The sequence below is a fragment of the Rhinatrema bivittatum genome, chromosome 1, assembly GCF_901001135.1.
Source record: "Rhinatrema bivittatum chromosome 1, aRhiBiv1.1, whole genome shotgun sequence".
NCBI lineage: Eukaryota > Metazoa > Chordata > Amphibia > Gymnophiona > Rhinatrematidae > Rhinatrema > Rhinatrema bivittatum.
The window spans coordinates 592418021-592436454 of NC_042615.1; the positions used below are offsets into that span (position 1 = coordinate 592418021).

Sequence of the window (18434 nt, forward strand, 5' to 3'; positions counted from 1 at the left end):
TAATCAACTTTTTCAGAACGTATTATTTATATCCATCACATTTGTACTTTTAAATAAAATTAGCATTATTATTATTTTTTTTGTGTTCTCTGCAGTTGCTTTCCAGGATTTGTGTCCTTTTGGCCATGGAACTATCCCTGGTATTGGTGATACACGGGAAGGTACTGTTTTAGTTTGAAACTAATTGGCAACGGCAACTGTCTTGCGGCTTTTATTTCAGCAATTAGTTTGACGGGTCTAAGCGTGCCACATCCTTTTACGGAAGGACTTTGGCACATGTTAAAATCCATGTACTAAGAGTCTTTTCTAACTCTGAAAGTCTAAATCATTTTTGAATGGTTACATTTTTTTGTATCTGTGCAAATACATCTTGATTATAGATAGACTAGATGTCTTTTATTTAGTATCTCAATAGGGTAAGGGGCAGCTGTTTTGCAGCAAAAATGTCAGTTTTAATAAAGGCTTAGAGGGCTGTTTACACTTCTTTTAATAGCACAACAGTCTATTCCTAACAAAAAGGGTTGCGTTTTTCAGATGTCAATGAGTGTCTCGAGAGCCCAGGCATTTGTTTAAATGGCCACTGTATCAACACTGATGGATCATTCCGCTGTGAGTGTCCTATGGGATACAATCTGGATTACACTGGAGTCAGCTGTGTGGGTAAGTGTATACATTAGTTAAACATATAGACATGCATATGGGTAATGCATCTGATGACATCCATATGAGTGCCTCTTCCCAGAGCTCTTCCTTGGCAGTAGTCAGTGACAGCCTCTTTTCTCAATGTCTGTTCTCACTCTTGCTTCTGGTCTCTCAATTCAGTTCACAAGACGGGAGAAAAGGCTGGGTGGAGAAGGCACAAGTATGTTACCATTCAGATGCATTTAGGGGAGGATAGATCAGTCAGTAAGAGAGGGGGAAGATATGAGGTGATTGTTTACTCTCCCATGGAAGAGAGCTATCAGTGTAAGGACAGTAGTCTAGGCAGTGTGAATGCATCGCTGTTATAGCCCCAAAGGACCTTTCAGGGTATTTTATTGCAATTTTATTTTGGTTACCCCCACCAAACTAATAAAAATTGTCTATGAACGTAAGCATTTTTAGGGGAAATTTTTGTAACCTCCTCCATTGGTGGAGAGTCCCTGGATAAAGTTTACCCTTGGATTTTGCACCAGTTTTGAAAGGGAAAGTATGCACACACTTTCACTTTCAGAATGAAAGCATTTACTCCTGGTAACTTGTGCGGGTATTTTCCCGTAGAAAACGTATGCACACGGGTAGATTTTAAAAGGAGCGCACGTGGCCTATATCTGCGCGCGCTACCCGGCGCGCGCACATATACGCCAGATTTTATAACATGCGCAGGCGCGCGCATGTTATAAAATTCGGGGTCAGCGCGTGCAAGGGGATGGACAATTGTGCACCTTGCACGCGCCGAGCCGCGCTGGCTTCCTCCGTTCCCTTCCCCCTAGCCTGACTTTCCCACCCCTTCCCCTAACTTTTCCTCCTCCTAGCCCTACTCTAATCCCCCTGATCTTTATTTTACCTTTTGTGCCTGCCTCCAGGCAGGCACAAGTTGCGCGCACCATCCGATTGCCGGCACACGATCTCTGACACAGCGGCAAATGGCTGCTGTGCCAGGAGCCGCTGACTCTGCCCCGCCCCCTTTTTTACGGTGTCTGAATTATATATGTTTAGCCACATTTGAGGAGGACGGTTTTTCTGTCATCTCATGTCACCCAGGTAAATGATCTCACAGTTCTGCATTTTCCTTGCCTCGTTCCAGACACTGATGAATGTTCTGTTGGGAATCCCTGTGGAAATGGGACATGCACCAATGTAATTGGTACCTTCGAATGCAGTTGCCATGAAGGATTTGAACCTGGCCCTATGATGAATTGTGAAGGTACTGCAGTGTCTGTATTTTCACTCTCTTGACTTCATGCGTTTTGATTCAAATAAGAAAGCAATTTCCTTTGCTCATTTAAAAATATGTTCATATCAATGTGCTATTAAGTTTGAGTCAGGATAAAGCGTTCAAACGCTTTTCTATTATGCAGAATTTTCTTGCTGTTGAGATATTTAATATTATTCCTTTTGGGCCTCATTTTCAAAAGGATGTGCATACAGAAACCTTGGTTTCTGCGCGTAAATATCCATCTGAGCATTTATGCAAGGTGTGTGCGCATAAAACCATTTAGCACCTTCTTTTATCTGCAGTTGAAACAGGAGTTTGGGCAGAGGGGAGGGAGAGTTGGGGGCAGAGCAAGGATTCATGCATATGTTTTTGATTTTCAAATACACACACCCAAAGTTACACCTGCACTTGATCAGGTGTAACTTTCTGCACTTGTGGCACAAGGGTTTCTGTGCACACCCATACATTTTCAAAATAGATTTATCCACATAAATCCACTTTGAAAATCTGGCTAAAGTCTGCAGGCAAAAGATACTGGCAGATGTTAGTCCTATTCTGGCAGTTGAAAAGTATTCTTTTTTATTAATAATTGGTTGATTAGTGATAAAAATATTGAATCAATTAGTACAGATCTGTTAAATGGTGTGGTGGTAGTGGGGGTTACACTTGGGTGTGGGTAGCAGGAGAAATGTCTGTTTATCTCCACCTCATTCGGAGATGCTGGGTGACGGTCAAAAAATTGTAATTTCCATTTTACATACTGTTTAGTGGAGTGGGGGAGGCAGTATTCTTGCTTATTAATGCTATACTGTGCCTTTTTTTGTTGGCTAGAACGTCTGACCATTTTAACATGTGTCTTATCTTTATTGATGATAGATGTAAACGAATGTGCTCAGAACCCACTGCTCTGCGCTTTCCGCTGCATCAACACTTATGGCTCGTTTGCATGTACCTGTCCTGCGGGATATGTGCTCAGAGAAGACCAAAAGATGTGCAAAGGTAATGACAGCTATTGAAAATACAAACCCTTTTGGGGCCTGTCCCATGTCAGAGACTAGGGTGGTGTATGCCGCAGCTCAGTAAAGACACGTATTTGAGCCTTCCTCGTGATGTGCGAGCAACAGGATTTGGGTGGACCACAGAGGTATGTGCTCAAATCTAAGGAGAGAAGAATGACTGGTGCCACTACCCTGTGTGGGTCACATAATATCACTGAGGGTAAGCCTTCCAGCAAGGATACTCAGTTCAACAAGCATACCATGGGAAGCCTATACATGGGAGGGGATAAAATAAATATAAACAGCAAAAGCTTTGTCCAGCATGCATGGGGAATAGTTCATTCCAGTCAGTCAACTTTATTTATTTAGATCATTTTATTAGAGCGCCCAACTTCCTGCACCAGGCAGCAGCCTGCAAGGAAGAGAAGAGGATAATACAGGAGTAGACAGAAAACAGGGCAGAGACATGCTACTGTTCTCCCTAATGCAGTTTAGCATTCTGTTTTAACCACCTTGGCAGCAATAAAAAAAAAAGAAAAACACTGCTAGATGCTGGATAGTTAAGCCTTCCAGTTGGTTGAATCCCAAATAATGGAGCTTTTACTGTATATATATGCATGCATGTGTATATATTACTCCTAAATTACCACCATATGTACCCTTTTCACTAAAGCAAAGATGTGTCTTGTTTTATGAAACTGGAACAAATTTGGGAGAATAAGAGTTTAGGCACAGAGAATTAATAACATGTTTGTTTTCTGAATGGTTCAGTGTTCTCTTTTTCTTTACAGACCTTGATGAATGCTTGGAAGGATTTCATGACTGTGAATCGAGAGGAATGCTCTGCAAGAACTTGATTGGTACCTTCATGTGCATTTGTCCCCCTGGGATGACGCGCAGACCTGATGGAGAAGGGTGCATGGGTAAGGCTTGGAAAAATGCTGGGGGTGGAATGTGACATTTCACAAAAAATCTCCCTGTAATGCCATAGAGCTGACTTCATTCCAAGTGTCCAGCTATATGGTAAAATGTAAATACAGCTGTCAGTAAGCAGGGGAAAGTAATAACTGGGGAAAAAAGTTTTTATGTACATTTGGGGCCCTTTTCAGCAGGGCTGGATCAGTTTTCCATTCCTTTGAGAGCAAAAGTAAAGCCCCATTACAGTTCAGAAACATGCTATAAAATTAAACTTAGGAGATCCTATCTTTCCTTTGTTTTATTTTTTTAATAGGGTGCATATAAAGCAATATCTTTTTTTAGGGGGTAGGGGGTTTAGGAAAACACACTGTCACAATTGTAATAATAGGTTACAATGGTTTAGCCCTAAATGGCCCTAAATGAAGAAACCTATAAGTAGGTTTCTTCATTTAGGGCCTGATTCACTAAACATGGGAGAATAGGAGAAAAGCCTTCCTGAATCAGGCCCTTGGTCAGAGGAAAAGGTCTTTATCTTGGATAATGTACAAGTGAGAAACAGTAGAGTTGTGTAGTAAATCTTGTGTCTTCCATTTCTTAGTTACTAACTTACTTGTATGCCAACCACAATTAGCTAACTACATAGCTGACATTTTCTTGATTAGAATAATTACCCATTGGCTGTCTCCTGAGTTACTAGTTTGTGTTGCCAAGGTTGCAAGAAGGTGTTTTTTCTGGGGGAATGGCCAGAGCCTAATACAAAAATATAAACAAACAAGTGATATAATAAGCTATATCTTCTGCCGCAGGATGCTTTAGAGCTGCTGCGAGTGCCCAAGATAGACGCGGCTGTATCCGAGATTACCAAGAAGACCACGATCCCAGTTACAGGGACAACGGCTATTAATTAAATTGACTTAGAAAATAGCCACTGCTATTACTAGCAATAGTAACATGGAATAGACTTAGTTTTTGGGTACTTGCCAGGTTCTTATGGCCTGGATTGGCCACTGTTGGAAGCAGGATGCTGGGCTTGATGGACCCTTGGTCTGACCCAATATGGCATGTTCTTATGTTCTACTTCAAATTCCCCTGGTGTGTCTGTGTGTTTGGGTGGGGGGGGCTCATTGGTGAGAGGGGAAGTGACTGGGATGAATGTATGGGGTAACAGGTAGAAGAGAGACTAGTTGAGGTGATGACTGGTGAAAGACAGGCAGCCTGATACATGGGGGTTGACTGGTGAGAGGGGAATGACTGTGATTGTATGGGGTGATATGTGGGAAAGAGAGATTGTTGGGGTGGTGACTGTTGAGAGGCAGGCATCTTGGTATGTGTGGCAGTGACTGGAAAGAGGAGGTGACTGTACGGGGTGACAGGTGGGATAGAAACTGGTTGGGGTGGTGACTGGTGAGAGGCAGCTTGGTGGATGTGGGAGTGATTGGTGAGAGGAGGAGTGACTGAGTGACTGTATGGGGTGACAGGTTGCAGAGAGATTGGTTGAGGTGGTGACTGGTGAGAGAAAGGCAGCCTAGTATATGGGATGAATGATGAGAGGGGGCAGTGACTGTGGTGGCTGTATGGGATGACAGGTGGGAGAAAGACTGGTTAGGGTGGTAACTGATAAGAGAGAGGCAGCCTGTTGTGTGTGGGGGGAGGGGCGGGGGGTGACTAGTGAGAGGGGAAGTGATTGGGGTGACTGTATGGGATGACAAGTTACCTGTCATACACACCAGGCTGACTCTCTCTCTCACCAGACACCAACCCATCCTGATTCTATCCCATCTGTCACCCCATACATTCATCCTAGTCACACCTCCCCCCTCCCCCTCACCCAAACACCCAGATACACTAAAGGGGGAATTCAAAGTATGCATGTCCCAAAACACCAGGGTCCCTTTCTTAAAATACAAAGGGATTGGCAAATTCAAAATATGCATTTGCATTACATGCTTTCGCTAACTAGAACTTGATGTTATTATTTATTAAATCACTTGTTTGTTTACATTTGTCACCAGGCACTGGCCATCCCCCCACAAACAGCAGCTTACAATCTTGGCAGCACAAACAACTAATTAAGGAGACAGCCAATGGAAATACAGAACCATACCTCTAGCTAACAAACTGCTCCCCAATTGACACTTTTTAAGTTATCAGTAACATTTTTAGTTAGTGCGCACTAACTACGAAATAAGGAAAACCTGAAATAAATACCCCCCTGAACCACTTTTTTTTTTTATTATTATTCTTTATTTATGAATTTCAAAACATTTACAAGAACATACTTGTGATATGCAATCAGTAGAACAAATGTTTATCTTATATAACACTTTAAAAACAAAATCAAACAGATAACAACCCGAAATGAAAAGAACACACAAAAAAAAATCAGTTCACATCCCTAATGTGATATTTTTTAACACACTGTGGCCCTAGCCACTAAGCAAACAGAGACTGAGTTTCTGCAATTTGTAAGCTGCTGTGCTTGGCAAGTTGGTACTGTGCTTGCTCGGTACTGACGTGAACTCTGTCACTTTGACCCTGTGTGTGTGACAGACAAACCCGGTCAGTACTGGTGCGTAGTACATTACCAATAAAGTATATTATGGCATCAAAAACCCCAGTAGCCGTTTCTAATTCCATCATAGCACTATGAGCAAAGAGGAGAGGAGGAAATGGCAGGGAGTGAGGGCTCGGTATCTTTCTGTCACTCTGCCTAGCTGCCCTGCTCTTGATGCTATACTTGGGGGTCTTGCTGCCTTTTAGCCTTGCTACCAAACCCCCAACTCTACTCTGTGGGGTGCTCTTGCTTCTGTAGGTGTCTTGGGGATGTTCATGCCACTCTTTGTGCTGCTTTATCCCTCCATCGATGCCTTGGGGGGGGGGGGGGAGGGTGTTCTGCCACTTCTGCTGCTTCCTTCCCGCTTTATAGTATGTTAGGATGTTCATGCCACTCTTGCTGCCGCTTTTCCCCTCTTGTGCTGCCTGTGGGTGTTCATGCCCCTGTTGTTGGTGTTCTCTTTTGAAGCATCAGGGTGTTCGGCCCACGTTTGCTGCTGCTTTGCTCCTCTGATGGTGCCTTGGAGAATTCATGCCACTGCTGGTACTATTTTGCCCCTTTACGGTGTCTTAGGCTATTTGTGCCAGTTTTCCATAATCTTGGTGACTTTTAGTTTTGTTCTCCCTTCTGGGGGTGTCTCCTCACAAGTTTCATTAGACTTGATTAGAAAATCCCAATTTTGGTGCTAAAAATAGGCTGCTTTGCTTCCCCTATTGATTTTAATGGAAAACAGAAAAACAAATGGATGAAATAAACAAAATGGTTTTTTTGTCTTTGAAGTGAATCAAACGAATGAAGGCAACCTATGAAGCAAATGAACCAAAACAAAAAATTTGCCTCGTCATACAACAGAGCAGTACTTGCCAAAAACTGCCTTGCATTTTATGGATGTAGCATTGCATTCTGTAAAAACATCAAAGATGATTTGTAGTTCATGATTTCCTTAACCCAGAAGAAGCTTCACGTTTGTGTGTGTGTTCAATTCTTCTTTAAGATGAGAATGAGTGTCGCACTAAACCAGGCATCTGTGAAAATGGCCGCTGTGTCAACAGTATTGGAAGCTACAGTTGTGAATGTAACGTAGGATTCCAGTCAACTCTCTCAGGCACTGAGTGTATTGGTGAGTTAACGTCCCATACATAATATGATAATAAATTAGGAACCACTAGTTTTAATTTTGAAAAGTATCCAGTGGCAGGTTACAAGTTAGTCTGCTTTAGCAGGAAGAACTTCATCAGACAAGGGATCCATTAAAGCTGTAAACAATGGCATGGAGTGTTGGTTACTGGCACCCCCTTTGCCAGTATTATTCCATGAGGCAAAGGGTTGAATTTTACTAAGCTTTTTTTTTTTCCTATAAGTACAGAATGGGGAAAAAGTCTTAGTAAATCAGATCCAAAGTTAGCCACACATTTGAAGTGCCAGATGAATAAAACACATGGATAGTGCTAAAGAAATTGACTCTGGCGACAGTACAGTGACATGCTAGTGTGGCATCTGAGAGGTTAATACAGCTTTTTCTGGGTTATTGCTTTTTTTCCTTTGTTTCTTAGTATATCTTGTTGTTTTTTTGCTTTTGATGTTTTTATCCTGACATTTTCTTTGCAATGCTGGTGATGTATTTTCTTATAGGTTATAATTTGCATGAACAAGCTATTTTGAAATGGCAGACTATAAATACTGAAAATCAAATTAAATAAATGTAAGTTAATGCACAGCGGGCTCAAATCCTAACACTACTTGTGGGATGGAAATCAGTGCTCTCTTCTATCCCTTTCACATCCAGCTGTGAACTCTGACTACTTATACACTGTTATGTAGTACAATGCGGGTGGGGGAGAATGAGATAGTAAGGTATTTAGCTGTATAAATTATGAAGATGGAAAGCCTTATACTGGGCATGTTTTTGGAGCTGGAGATAAGTTCCGTATTTTACATTACTTTTACATTACTCAAATACTAGTACTTTGCTTACTAAATCATTAGTTCCATTATTTAGACAAGTGACGGTACAATAACTTGTTAGGTAGCAAAAGAAAATCAAAATATGCAAGTGTTCTGATATCAAGGAAACGGCAGGAGAAGCAGGAGTCTGGGCATATTCTAAAACAGTGGTTCTCAACCTTTCTAATGCCGTGACCCCGCAATACAGTTCCTCATGTTGCGGTGACCCCTCGCCCCGCCCTCGCCCCGTGAGGGTGGGGTGAGGGCGGGGCTTTGGTCATATGGGGGCGGGGTTATGGATGGGGTTGGATTTTAGTGCACACTTATCATTTAATTATGACATTTATAATGTGAATGTAACTCAACTCACCATAGGTTCTCACATGCATGGCACACTGACCCATGATCGTCACGGGGCTAGATGTAAAAGTACAGTTTGTATCCACAGGAACCCCCCTGACCCACAATAATGGATGTAAAGCAGAATTATGACATTCCCCATACAACTCACCCTACAAAAAAGATATTCTGGTTCTAGTGACATCTCAGTAACAGCAGCTCAAACTCCTTCTATTTCCAGGCTCAATAGCCCTACTTATGAAAAGACAGCAGTTTACCACCAATGCATATCCTCTGAGAAAACACAACAAATAAGACCGATACAAACGCTTACATGCTAGCAAAATATCTCATCTCGGTAACAGACACAGAACCGACCTAACATACTCCCAGGATCTGTAGTAATGCACATAAACTAATCCGCACACAGTTACACCTGTATTATGGAATACACTCAAACAGGAGCAACCCTATCTATGAAAAGGCAACACTACAAATATTAAATCAGGTCCTAAAAACCAATACACCTCTTATTAGGAAAACAGAACTAGCAAGCAGCTATATATCCCCACACAGAAATAATTGTAAAACTATACTAATAAGCAGAATAAATGTTTCAAAACAGCTATGAACATCCAACAATTAAAAACTCATAAAAACTATTAAACATTCTCCAAACACCAATAAAATATTTCAAAAAAGCAGACATCACACAATTAAAATGGCAGTCAAGAAAAATAAACTTAAAAAGCCACCTTTACTTACCCCCTCCAGCAGCTCTCCTACTCCCTTTCCCTGCAGGCCGTGGCACTCACCAGAAGCAGCAGTAGAAGCTAAGCTCTATACTTATGGTCCTCTTCCTTAGTGCCCATGTCTCTCACACACACACACCATACCAGTCATGCCCCCATGACCAGTTTCTGTCTCTCACACACCAATCATCTCCCAAACAGTCTTTGGCATACACACACCAGTCACCTTCCTGAACAGTTTCTCTCATGCCATACACACACACACACACAGGCTTCCCACTCCCGTGTTCTACTTACATATATGGGCTTCTCACTCTCATAATCACTTTCTCTGTCTCTCTCTCTCTCACACACACACACACACACACACTCACTCACTCACTCACCAGTCTCTCACTCCCATGCTTGTTCTCTCCACGTGCACAGGCTTCTCATTCCCTGAATCACATTCTCTCATATTCACACACACACACCAGTCTTTTTCTCTCACACGCACCATCACCTTACCAAGCAGTCTCTCTCTCTCATGCATGCACACTCACCCAGGTTTCTCACTCCCATGCTTTCTTTCACCCCCACAACACCAGGCTTCTTACGCCCATGCTTTCTCACATACCCAGACTTCTCACTTCCATGCTTTTTCTCTCTCTCACACACACACATCAGTCACCTCCCTGACTAATGTCTCACACTCTCACATACACATCAGTCATCTCCCTGAGCAATCACTTTCATTGTCTCTCACATACACACACACATCAGCTCTCTGACCAGTCAATCACACAGGCTGGCTGGCTGCTTCTCTCTCTTTCTCTCACTCACTTCCTTCCCCCCCCCGCCCCCGAGCACAAATGGGAGCTGCAGCAGCCTCCGCTGGCCAAGAAAGAAGAATCCCATCGGCCGCGGGAGGCTCATGCTGCTGTCTCCTTTCTCCATTACCGGCTGCTTCTATTGCTCGAGGACCGATGCTGCAGCCGCTGCTGCTACTTTTTCGCGCGGCGCGGCTCTCTCTCCTTCCCGCGCACCGCGATTCACTTCCTGTTCCGGGTCACGGGAGGGGGGGGGGGCAGGCGCAGGAAGAAGAAAAGGCCCAGCCACGGGTGCACAGCTTCTTCTAGCGCTGCTGCCGTTCCCACTGGGCTTGAACGTGCTGACAGCCCGGCGGCAACGGCAGCGGGAGAGACCGGGAGCGCGCGACACAAGGCGACCCCTGTGTTTTGGGCGTTCGACCCCCGCCGGGGTCGCGACCCATAGGTTGAGAACCGCTGTTCTAAAAAAACAATTTCCCTCTGGATTCAACCCAAGGCTTCATCTCAGTCTCCTATGAGATTTAAAAAACTTTTCATATTTTTAACTTTTGCATAGTTCATTATCTGATATTCAAGTCAGGGAATTGAGGACTGAATAAACCATTTCTGGAATAAATCTTAAGATGGAAAAATAGAGCTGGAAAGAGGGACAATGCAAGTTGCTGCCACCAAACGAGAGATCTCATGGCAGGAGGCAACTATAGAGAAGGTAAGTGGTAAGAGGAGAAAGAAAAGTAGAGCGGTAAAAGAAAAAAGTAATTATCAGTCAAAAAGTCATTTTAAAACTGTCATATTTATTAACATCTTATTGACATTCTTAGTTATTAAGTGATGTGGTTCAGACTGGCAAAAATAGGCCTCATCCTTGATGCTATAACGGGGATCACCAATCAAGAGACAAGATTTATTCCAGCTATTTCATAAAGTGTGACTGATAAACCTGAGCATTTTGACATGATCAAAATGCTAAGACAACACTCCTAAGTTCTGAATGACCTTGTGAATCAAAAAACAGGACTTAAGAAATGAGGAAATACAAGTATTCCAATAACCCAATATTTTCCTGAGGAAAAAACCGAGGGTTTTTATTGTGATTCCAGTCAAACTTAAGAAATTGGTGAATTAGGAAAGGTTCCAAAATGATGCCATTCGCCACATAACAGAGCTGTTATCAGGGTGTTAGAAATGTGGACACTTGAGCTGCGGTTGGCAGTAATGGACACCAAGCCATATGACCCATACCATTATCTGGCAGACATACCCTGCATGGGACAACCAGGAGCTTCGCCTGTACCAACCATCTCCCCTCCACAGGTTGAGCCCTTGGGTTCTGAAGGCTGGTAGGTCTTAGGAGGGTCTCAGGGGTCATAATAAGAGCAAGAGTCTGAGTCCAAGCAAAGATTGGGGCAGGCAGCAAACAGCGAAGATCCAAGGGGCAAGCCAGAATTCGGGGCAGGCAGCAGACAGTGAAGATCCATGAGACAGACTGGAAGTCGGGACAGGTAGCAGACAAGTGTAGGTCAGGCTCAAAGCTGAGGGTCAAGATCCAGAGAGCAATCAGGGTAGTCAAGTCAAAGCCAAGGAGTCAAGACAAGGGAGATGGGGCAAGACAGAGGCTAGTACAGGGACAACCACAACAGAGAAGGACTGAACCAGGTGGGGAACACATACCAAAACACAGAAGCAAGCAGGAACACAAAATACAGAGACCAGGGATCAGGGTAGACATTTCAAGGAGTAGCAACACGTTCTGAAGAGCAGATCACCCAGACTTGTTGCCAAGGCAAAAAATCCATGAATGAACAGGTTTAAATAGCTAGAGATGGGTGACATCATCCAAGCACGACTGTAGTGGTTTCCCATCTATGTGCGTTCATAATGCACGCACCTGGGCGCATACACGCCTAAGGTGCCTATTGCCGAGTCCATGTTGTAGGCACATTTGTGTGTGCATAATGGTGGCGTTCTGCCGGGAAGAGGAAGATGGATGCCAGTGAGTCGGTGAAGGCAGCTGAGATCTGTGGAGTTTAACAATACCTCCCAAAGCCCCCTCCCCAAGTTCCTGGGCTTTAGTTTCGTGAAGACTCATCAGTGAAATTCCCAGATTAGTTGAGGAGCTTGCAGGTTGGATGCAGGCTCCCAACTTTTCCTTGGATCTGTATCCTTTCCAGGCTATGAGGTAATGCAGCTTATTTCTGAGACTCCATATTGGCAACCTCGTAGTGCATATCTTCTTCCACAAGGATTTCAGTGAGCCAAAGCAGAAATCTCAAGTGCAGGGAAGGACAGCCGGCTTCAATAGGAATATGGATATGAAACATAATGGATATGAAGCATAGGGGGTTGCTTCAGCATATAGGCTACATTCCCCACTTGCCATATCACTGGGAAAGCTCCAATGAGCCATGGTGCAAACTTAAGGGACGGTATGCGAAGCCTCAAGTTGCAGGTGCTTACTCAAAGTTGAGGTGCCAGCCGCCGCTTCTTGTCCACCTGTACTTTTCAGTGGGCACCAGCTTGTTCCAGAAGTTGATGTGCTGAGTGCCATAGGTCGAGTAACTCCTGTCCTTTTACATTGGTGGCTGGGCACTTTACTGAGGTGGATAAAGGCATGGGTTTCCAGGAGTGCCATCCATGGACCAGGTAAAAAGGGGAGGAACCAGTAGGTTTGTTGATATGGTTGTTATGACAGGGAAGCAGGGTGGCGCAGATATTCTGGCATTGGTTTATGTAGGAGCATAGAAATGACTTAAATGATTGTTTCATCAACTCGGTCTGTCTATTAGTTGGTCAAGAAGTCTAACATGAATCCAAATTTCTTTCATAAGCATTGCCAGTAGCGTGCAGTGAACTGGACTCTCTGGACTGAGAGGATATGATGAAGGAGGCTGTGTAGCCAGAAGACATGTTGGATGAATAACTAGGGTCACACCAAAAACTAACAAAGCCCAAATGGTCCTCTCTTAATAATATCACAAATACCAACAATCAGAGGACACTAAATTTTCTCGTGTACACAAATGTTCGGTATAACTAAATGTTATCCCATATATTGGTGATAACCTTATGTTTATTGATACCGTTTTAAATTTTCTCAATTTTTTTAAGTTTTTCAATTTTTTGAATTTTTCATTGCATTTTAATTCATTTCCATTTTAATGCAGTATACTCTTTTTAACTCTCATTAATAATGCTTGTCCAAATCATTATAAAAAGCTCTATCTTACACGGTGTCTGGGCCGATGGCTCCAGTCTCATTAAAATAAAAGGCTCATATAAGAGAAGATCTCCTCTGAAACTTAAGCTAAGTAAACGATATCCTTAGAGATGGAGACCGTGTAAGACAGAGCTTTTTATAACGCTTTGGACAAGCATTATTAATGAGAGTTAAAAAAAGTATACTGCATTAAAATGGAAATGAATTAAAATGCAATGAAAAATTCAAAAAATTGAAAAACTTAAAAAATTGTGAAAATTAAAAATGGTATCAATAAACATAAGGTTATCACCAATATATGGGATAACCTATTTAGTTATACCGAGCATTTGTGTACATAAGAAAATTTAGTGTCCAGATGAATAACTAGGCCAACTTGGATGCCAAGGATAACCCTGGGAGTGGAATAAAGTGGGCCATCTTGGAAAACCAATCCACTATCATCAAGATAGATGTGTTGCCAGCTGAGGTAGGAAGGTCCATGATAAAATCTGTAGCTAGATGTGTCCAGGATTCTCTGGGAGTGGGTAGTGGCTGTAGAAGACCCCAGGGTTGGCCTCTGAAGCTCTTGTTACAGAACAAGTTGGGCAAAACTCCACATCTCTTTTCACATCTTTTCACAGAAGAGGCCACCAGTAATTACAGGTGAGTAACTCCAGAGTTCTACCGATCCCTGGGTGCCCTGCCAGGTGAGAGTCATGGGCCCATCTTAGAACTTGCTCCTGAAAACCTCATGAAACTAATGTCTTCCCTCATGGCACAGTCATGGCTATAGCTAACATGATCCTTGCTGGGTCTATGATATGACTTGGTAGGTCTGGACAGCTTTCAGCTTAGCATGAACATGACAGAGCATTAACAAATCAATTCTTCTCAGCGGGCCGGTATTGCAATTCAAAATCAAACTGGTTAAAAAATAATGACCATCGGGCTTGCCGGGGTTTCAGTCGCTGAACTTGTGACTGGTGTACATAGATTGTCATTCGATGTTGGGCCCTCTCCAGCAGGTGATACCACTCCCTCAAGAGCTAGTTTATTGGCTAATAACTCTGTCCCCAAGGATGTAGTTTTTCTCTGACAGATAGAACTTCTTCGAGAAGTATGCACAAGTCACCAGAGCCTCATGTGGGTCATGTTGCAAGAGGACAGCCCTATCCCAAGAATGGAGGCATCCACCTCGATGACGAATGGCTTAGGATCCCCCAAGACTTGCCAAAAGTCCCTGGTGGTCCAGTGGGGGTCCGGGAGCGATCTCCTGCACTCGGGCCGTCGGCTGCTAATAATCAAAATGGCGCCAATAGCCTTTGCCCTTACTATGTCACAGGGGCTACCACTGCCATTGGTCGGCCCCTGTCACATTGTAGGAGCACAAGATGGCGCCGGCAGCCAATGGAGGGAGGGCAGGAGACGCTCCAGGACCCCCGCTGGACCACCAGGGAATTTAGGCAAGTCTTGGGGGGGCAGGAGGGTGGGGGGTTGTAGTTAATTAAATTAAAAGGGAAACTAATAAGAATGGCACGTATCAACGGATCGGGGGGGCACCTTTGAACGGATACAACGTATCTGGCCCTGACGAATACAAATGCCGTATGAAACGTATGCGGCTCCTCTGCACATCCCTAATGCTCACTCAGAGTAGTGGGCCATGAGGAGTCACAGTACTACATTCCCTTTCTCTATAGCTACCCCTCCTCTACCCATGCATTTCTGGAATAGGGTGGAAGCATGCACTATGAGTAGAAAAGGAGAAGCAGATACATGGACAGATACAGCTGTCTGTGTCCCAGTGGCCCACTCATTCATTATTGTTCTTCCTCTAGACTAGGAAAACACAAACAGAAGCAAAGATGGAAAGCTGCAGGAGGGTGTAGTCAGACCAGCAGCCAAAAGGAAATTATAAAATAAGCTTTTCTGAGTGCTATGGAACTCATTACATATCATGGCAAATGCAGTTCAGTGACCATTTACATCATAGGAAAAATGCTTTCATGCCACTGTACCTGGAGAATTACAGTAAAAGGAAAATCTGCAAACTGCAGGAGTTAAAAGAAAGATAGCTAAAAAGAAAACTTTTCTCCCTGGCCCTTAGGTTTTAATTCATTTTTTTTAATTATTTTGAAGCAGGTTCAAGATATTGCCAGTCATAGTCTCATACTTAAAAATTGCTGGAACATGAAGCTTACCTAACATAAGCTTTCTTTTTAAAAAGAGAAACAGGTTATTCCTGGGTAATCACAATACAACTCTCCAATCCCATTAAAAAAACAAAAAAAAAACATAATACTTTGGACCAACTTCAGCTCTATTTAAAAAACACTGTAGACAGAGATTGGGAAGTAATGAGAATCGTGGTTGTGATGGGAACTATAGGAAGAAGATGGGAACTGACAAACTGTCGATGTTTTGTGTGAGCTGAGGAATGGTTGGTAAATGGATAGTTGAGGAAAGGAATGGGAGCTGAAGGAATGGATAGCTGGCCAAGGGATGGAAACTGATAGTTGACATAGGGATGTGAACTGGGGAATAATTGGGGAAAGGGATAGGATTTTGAATATACCGTAACTGAGGAGATTGGATATCAACTGGTGAATTACACAGGTAAGAAATTAACGGCACTGGAATAGCACTTAGTGATGCTTCCGTTGACTTGCATTTGGAAATATTTTATTCATAAACAAGTTGTGAAATCATACAGAGACATATAGTAGCTCCAGGAGTGCTTTCCAATATAGATTTGTAGGAGTTATGGAGTTCTTACATTACATAATGTACCAAGCACATATTGTGCCTCAATATGGTTTTTCCACTTGTTGCAATATATTCCACATTTTGCAAACATGGGGAAAGGAGAGGGGAGAAGAGCTTGGAAGGTGCCTCTGTGTCTGTCTGTCCTTGTTTGTGTCTTTGTCTTTGTAAAATAGCAAAGTAATATAATAGATGAGGGCAAAAAAGGACAATTTGGCCATTCAGTCTGCCTGATTAGTTATGACAGCAAAAAATGACCAAATGGTCCACCTAGACTACCCAGCAATTTGCTTATGATAGTAACTGCCGCTCCTTCTAGATTACACCCATGCGTTCTGTTAAGGGTGGCATCTTCCACTCCGTGCAGGTTACCCCCATGCTTTCTGTTAAAGAGTAGTAACAGCTGCTCCATGCAGGTTAACCCCGTGCAGAAATGTTATACCATCCCTTTCTTTAAGTCTTTAGGGATCTGCATTGTTTGTCCCATTCTCTTTTGAATTCATTAACTGTTCTCGTCTTCACCACCTCTTGTGGGAGGGCATTCAAGGCATCCACCACCTTCTCTGTGAAGAAATATTTCTCCAAGGACAAGCAGGGTGGTAGTCCTCACACATAGGTTACATCATCCAATGGAGCCCGACATGGAAAACAATTGTCAAAGTTTCTAGAAACTTTGGCACACGGAGCATGCCCAGCATGCCACTAACCTTGTGTCCATGCTGGGTCCCTCTTCAGTCTCTTCCTTTCCACGATCGTGAGCTCATGCTTTTTTCACAGTGTTTTCAGAAAATTTGCTTCCCACGTCGCGTAAGGTCCCTCATATTTTTCTCGGTTCCACTTTCCGCAGCCTGGTAAGTTTTTCATTTCTTCACAGTCGATCGCCAACAGTTTCATCTCCCAGTGTCCGCCGACCATCGACCGCGCGCTGCATACTTTTTCCAATGGCATCGACCAGTTTTCGCCAGTGCCCCCGGATTATGTCCATCCCCTCAACGAGTTCTGTGTCCTCTGCATGGGAGCATCCCACAATGTCTGCAGTTGTGACCTCTGTGCCCAGATGACCCCAAAGGGCCGTCAGGCACATCTCGACAAGATGGAAAAGTTATTCGGCCCCAAAGGACTGGATCTATCATCAGCATTAGGGACCTCCACCCCTCTCGGGAAGGAAGTTCCAGTTTCAACTCCATCAGGGTCACCCCCACATCTGTTCCCCAGACCTTATGCTGGACCTGGGGACCGACCGTGCTCTCTGTCATCCCATCCCCAGTCGGGTTCCTCGCTGTCTTCCATGTCCTCCACTGAAGAATCAGAGGATCTGCCTTCAGAGCCCTCTCCACTGGAGGAACGGCGAAAATCTCTCCCAGAGGAACTTTCCTTTACAGGATTCATAAAAGCCATGGCAGAATCAGTACCCTTTCAGCTTTTAACAGAGAAGGACACCAGTCACAAGATGCTTGAGATTCTGCAATTCATGGATGCTCTGAAAGAGGTGATGGTGGTGCCAGTCCATGATATCTTCAAAGAGCTGGTGGCCAGCCTTTGGAAACACCCCATCTCGGTGCCACCAGTTAACCGTTAGATGGACGCAGTGTACCTAGTCCAGCTATCCACCGGGTTCAAGCACCGTCAGCTCCCCCACCAATCATTGGTGGTAGAGTCAGCTTTGTAGAAGGCAAAGAGGATCCACACCCATGCCTTGGCTCCCCCATGACGGGAGCATAGGGCTCTCGATGCCCTTGGACTCCGGGTGTTTCAGGGCACTATGTTAACTGCCTGAATTGCTTGCTACCAATTATACATGGTATAGTACTCTAGGAACCTGTGGAAACAGGCCCTTAAATTTAGTGAGCGCCTACCACAATAATTCCAGGAGGATTTCAAGAAAATTTTCCAGCAGGGCCTGGAGTGCGATAAGCAGGAGGTTCGCTCTGCTTATGATGTCTTCGAGATAGCCATGAGGACCGCTTCAGCGGGCAAAGGAGCTCGGCACACGGCGTGGCTGCGTGCCTCGGACTTGCACTCTGAGGTACAAGACCGACTGGCTGACTTGCCATGCATGGGGGAAAATCTGTATGGGGACAGAATCAAGGAGGCGTGGTGCAACTAAAGGTCTATTATGAGACCCTTCAGCAATTGTCAGCTAGTACCTCTGACACCCAACCACCCAAGAAGCCCCCTTGGTAATATCTGAAGAGGCCCTTCTACTGGCTATGAAAATACTACCCACCGGCTCCGAGGGC

At 43.9% G+C, this 18434-nt stretch overlaps 1 protein-coding gene across 1 annotated transcript in view; it reads left to right on the top strand.

Annotated features, from left to right (window-relative positions):
• FBN2 (fibrillin 2) overlaps nt 1-18434 on the top strand; it is a 596571-nt gene that overhangs the window by 506568 nt on the left and 71569 nt on the right. The window contains exons 51-56 of the mRNA XM_029619106.1: nt 96-161; nt 535-660; nt 1787-1906; nt 2795-2917; nt 3708-3839; nt 7383-7508. Coding sequence (XP_029474966.1) covers nt 96-161; nt 535-660; nt 1787-1906; nt 2795-2917; nt 3708-3839; nt 7383-7508 — 693 coding nt within the window. The remainder of the gene's footprint in view (nt 1-95; nt 162-534; nt 661-1786; nt 1907-2794; nt 2918-3707; nt 3840-7382; nt 7509-18434) is intronic.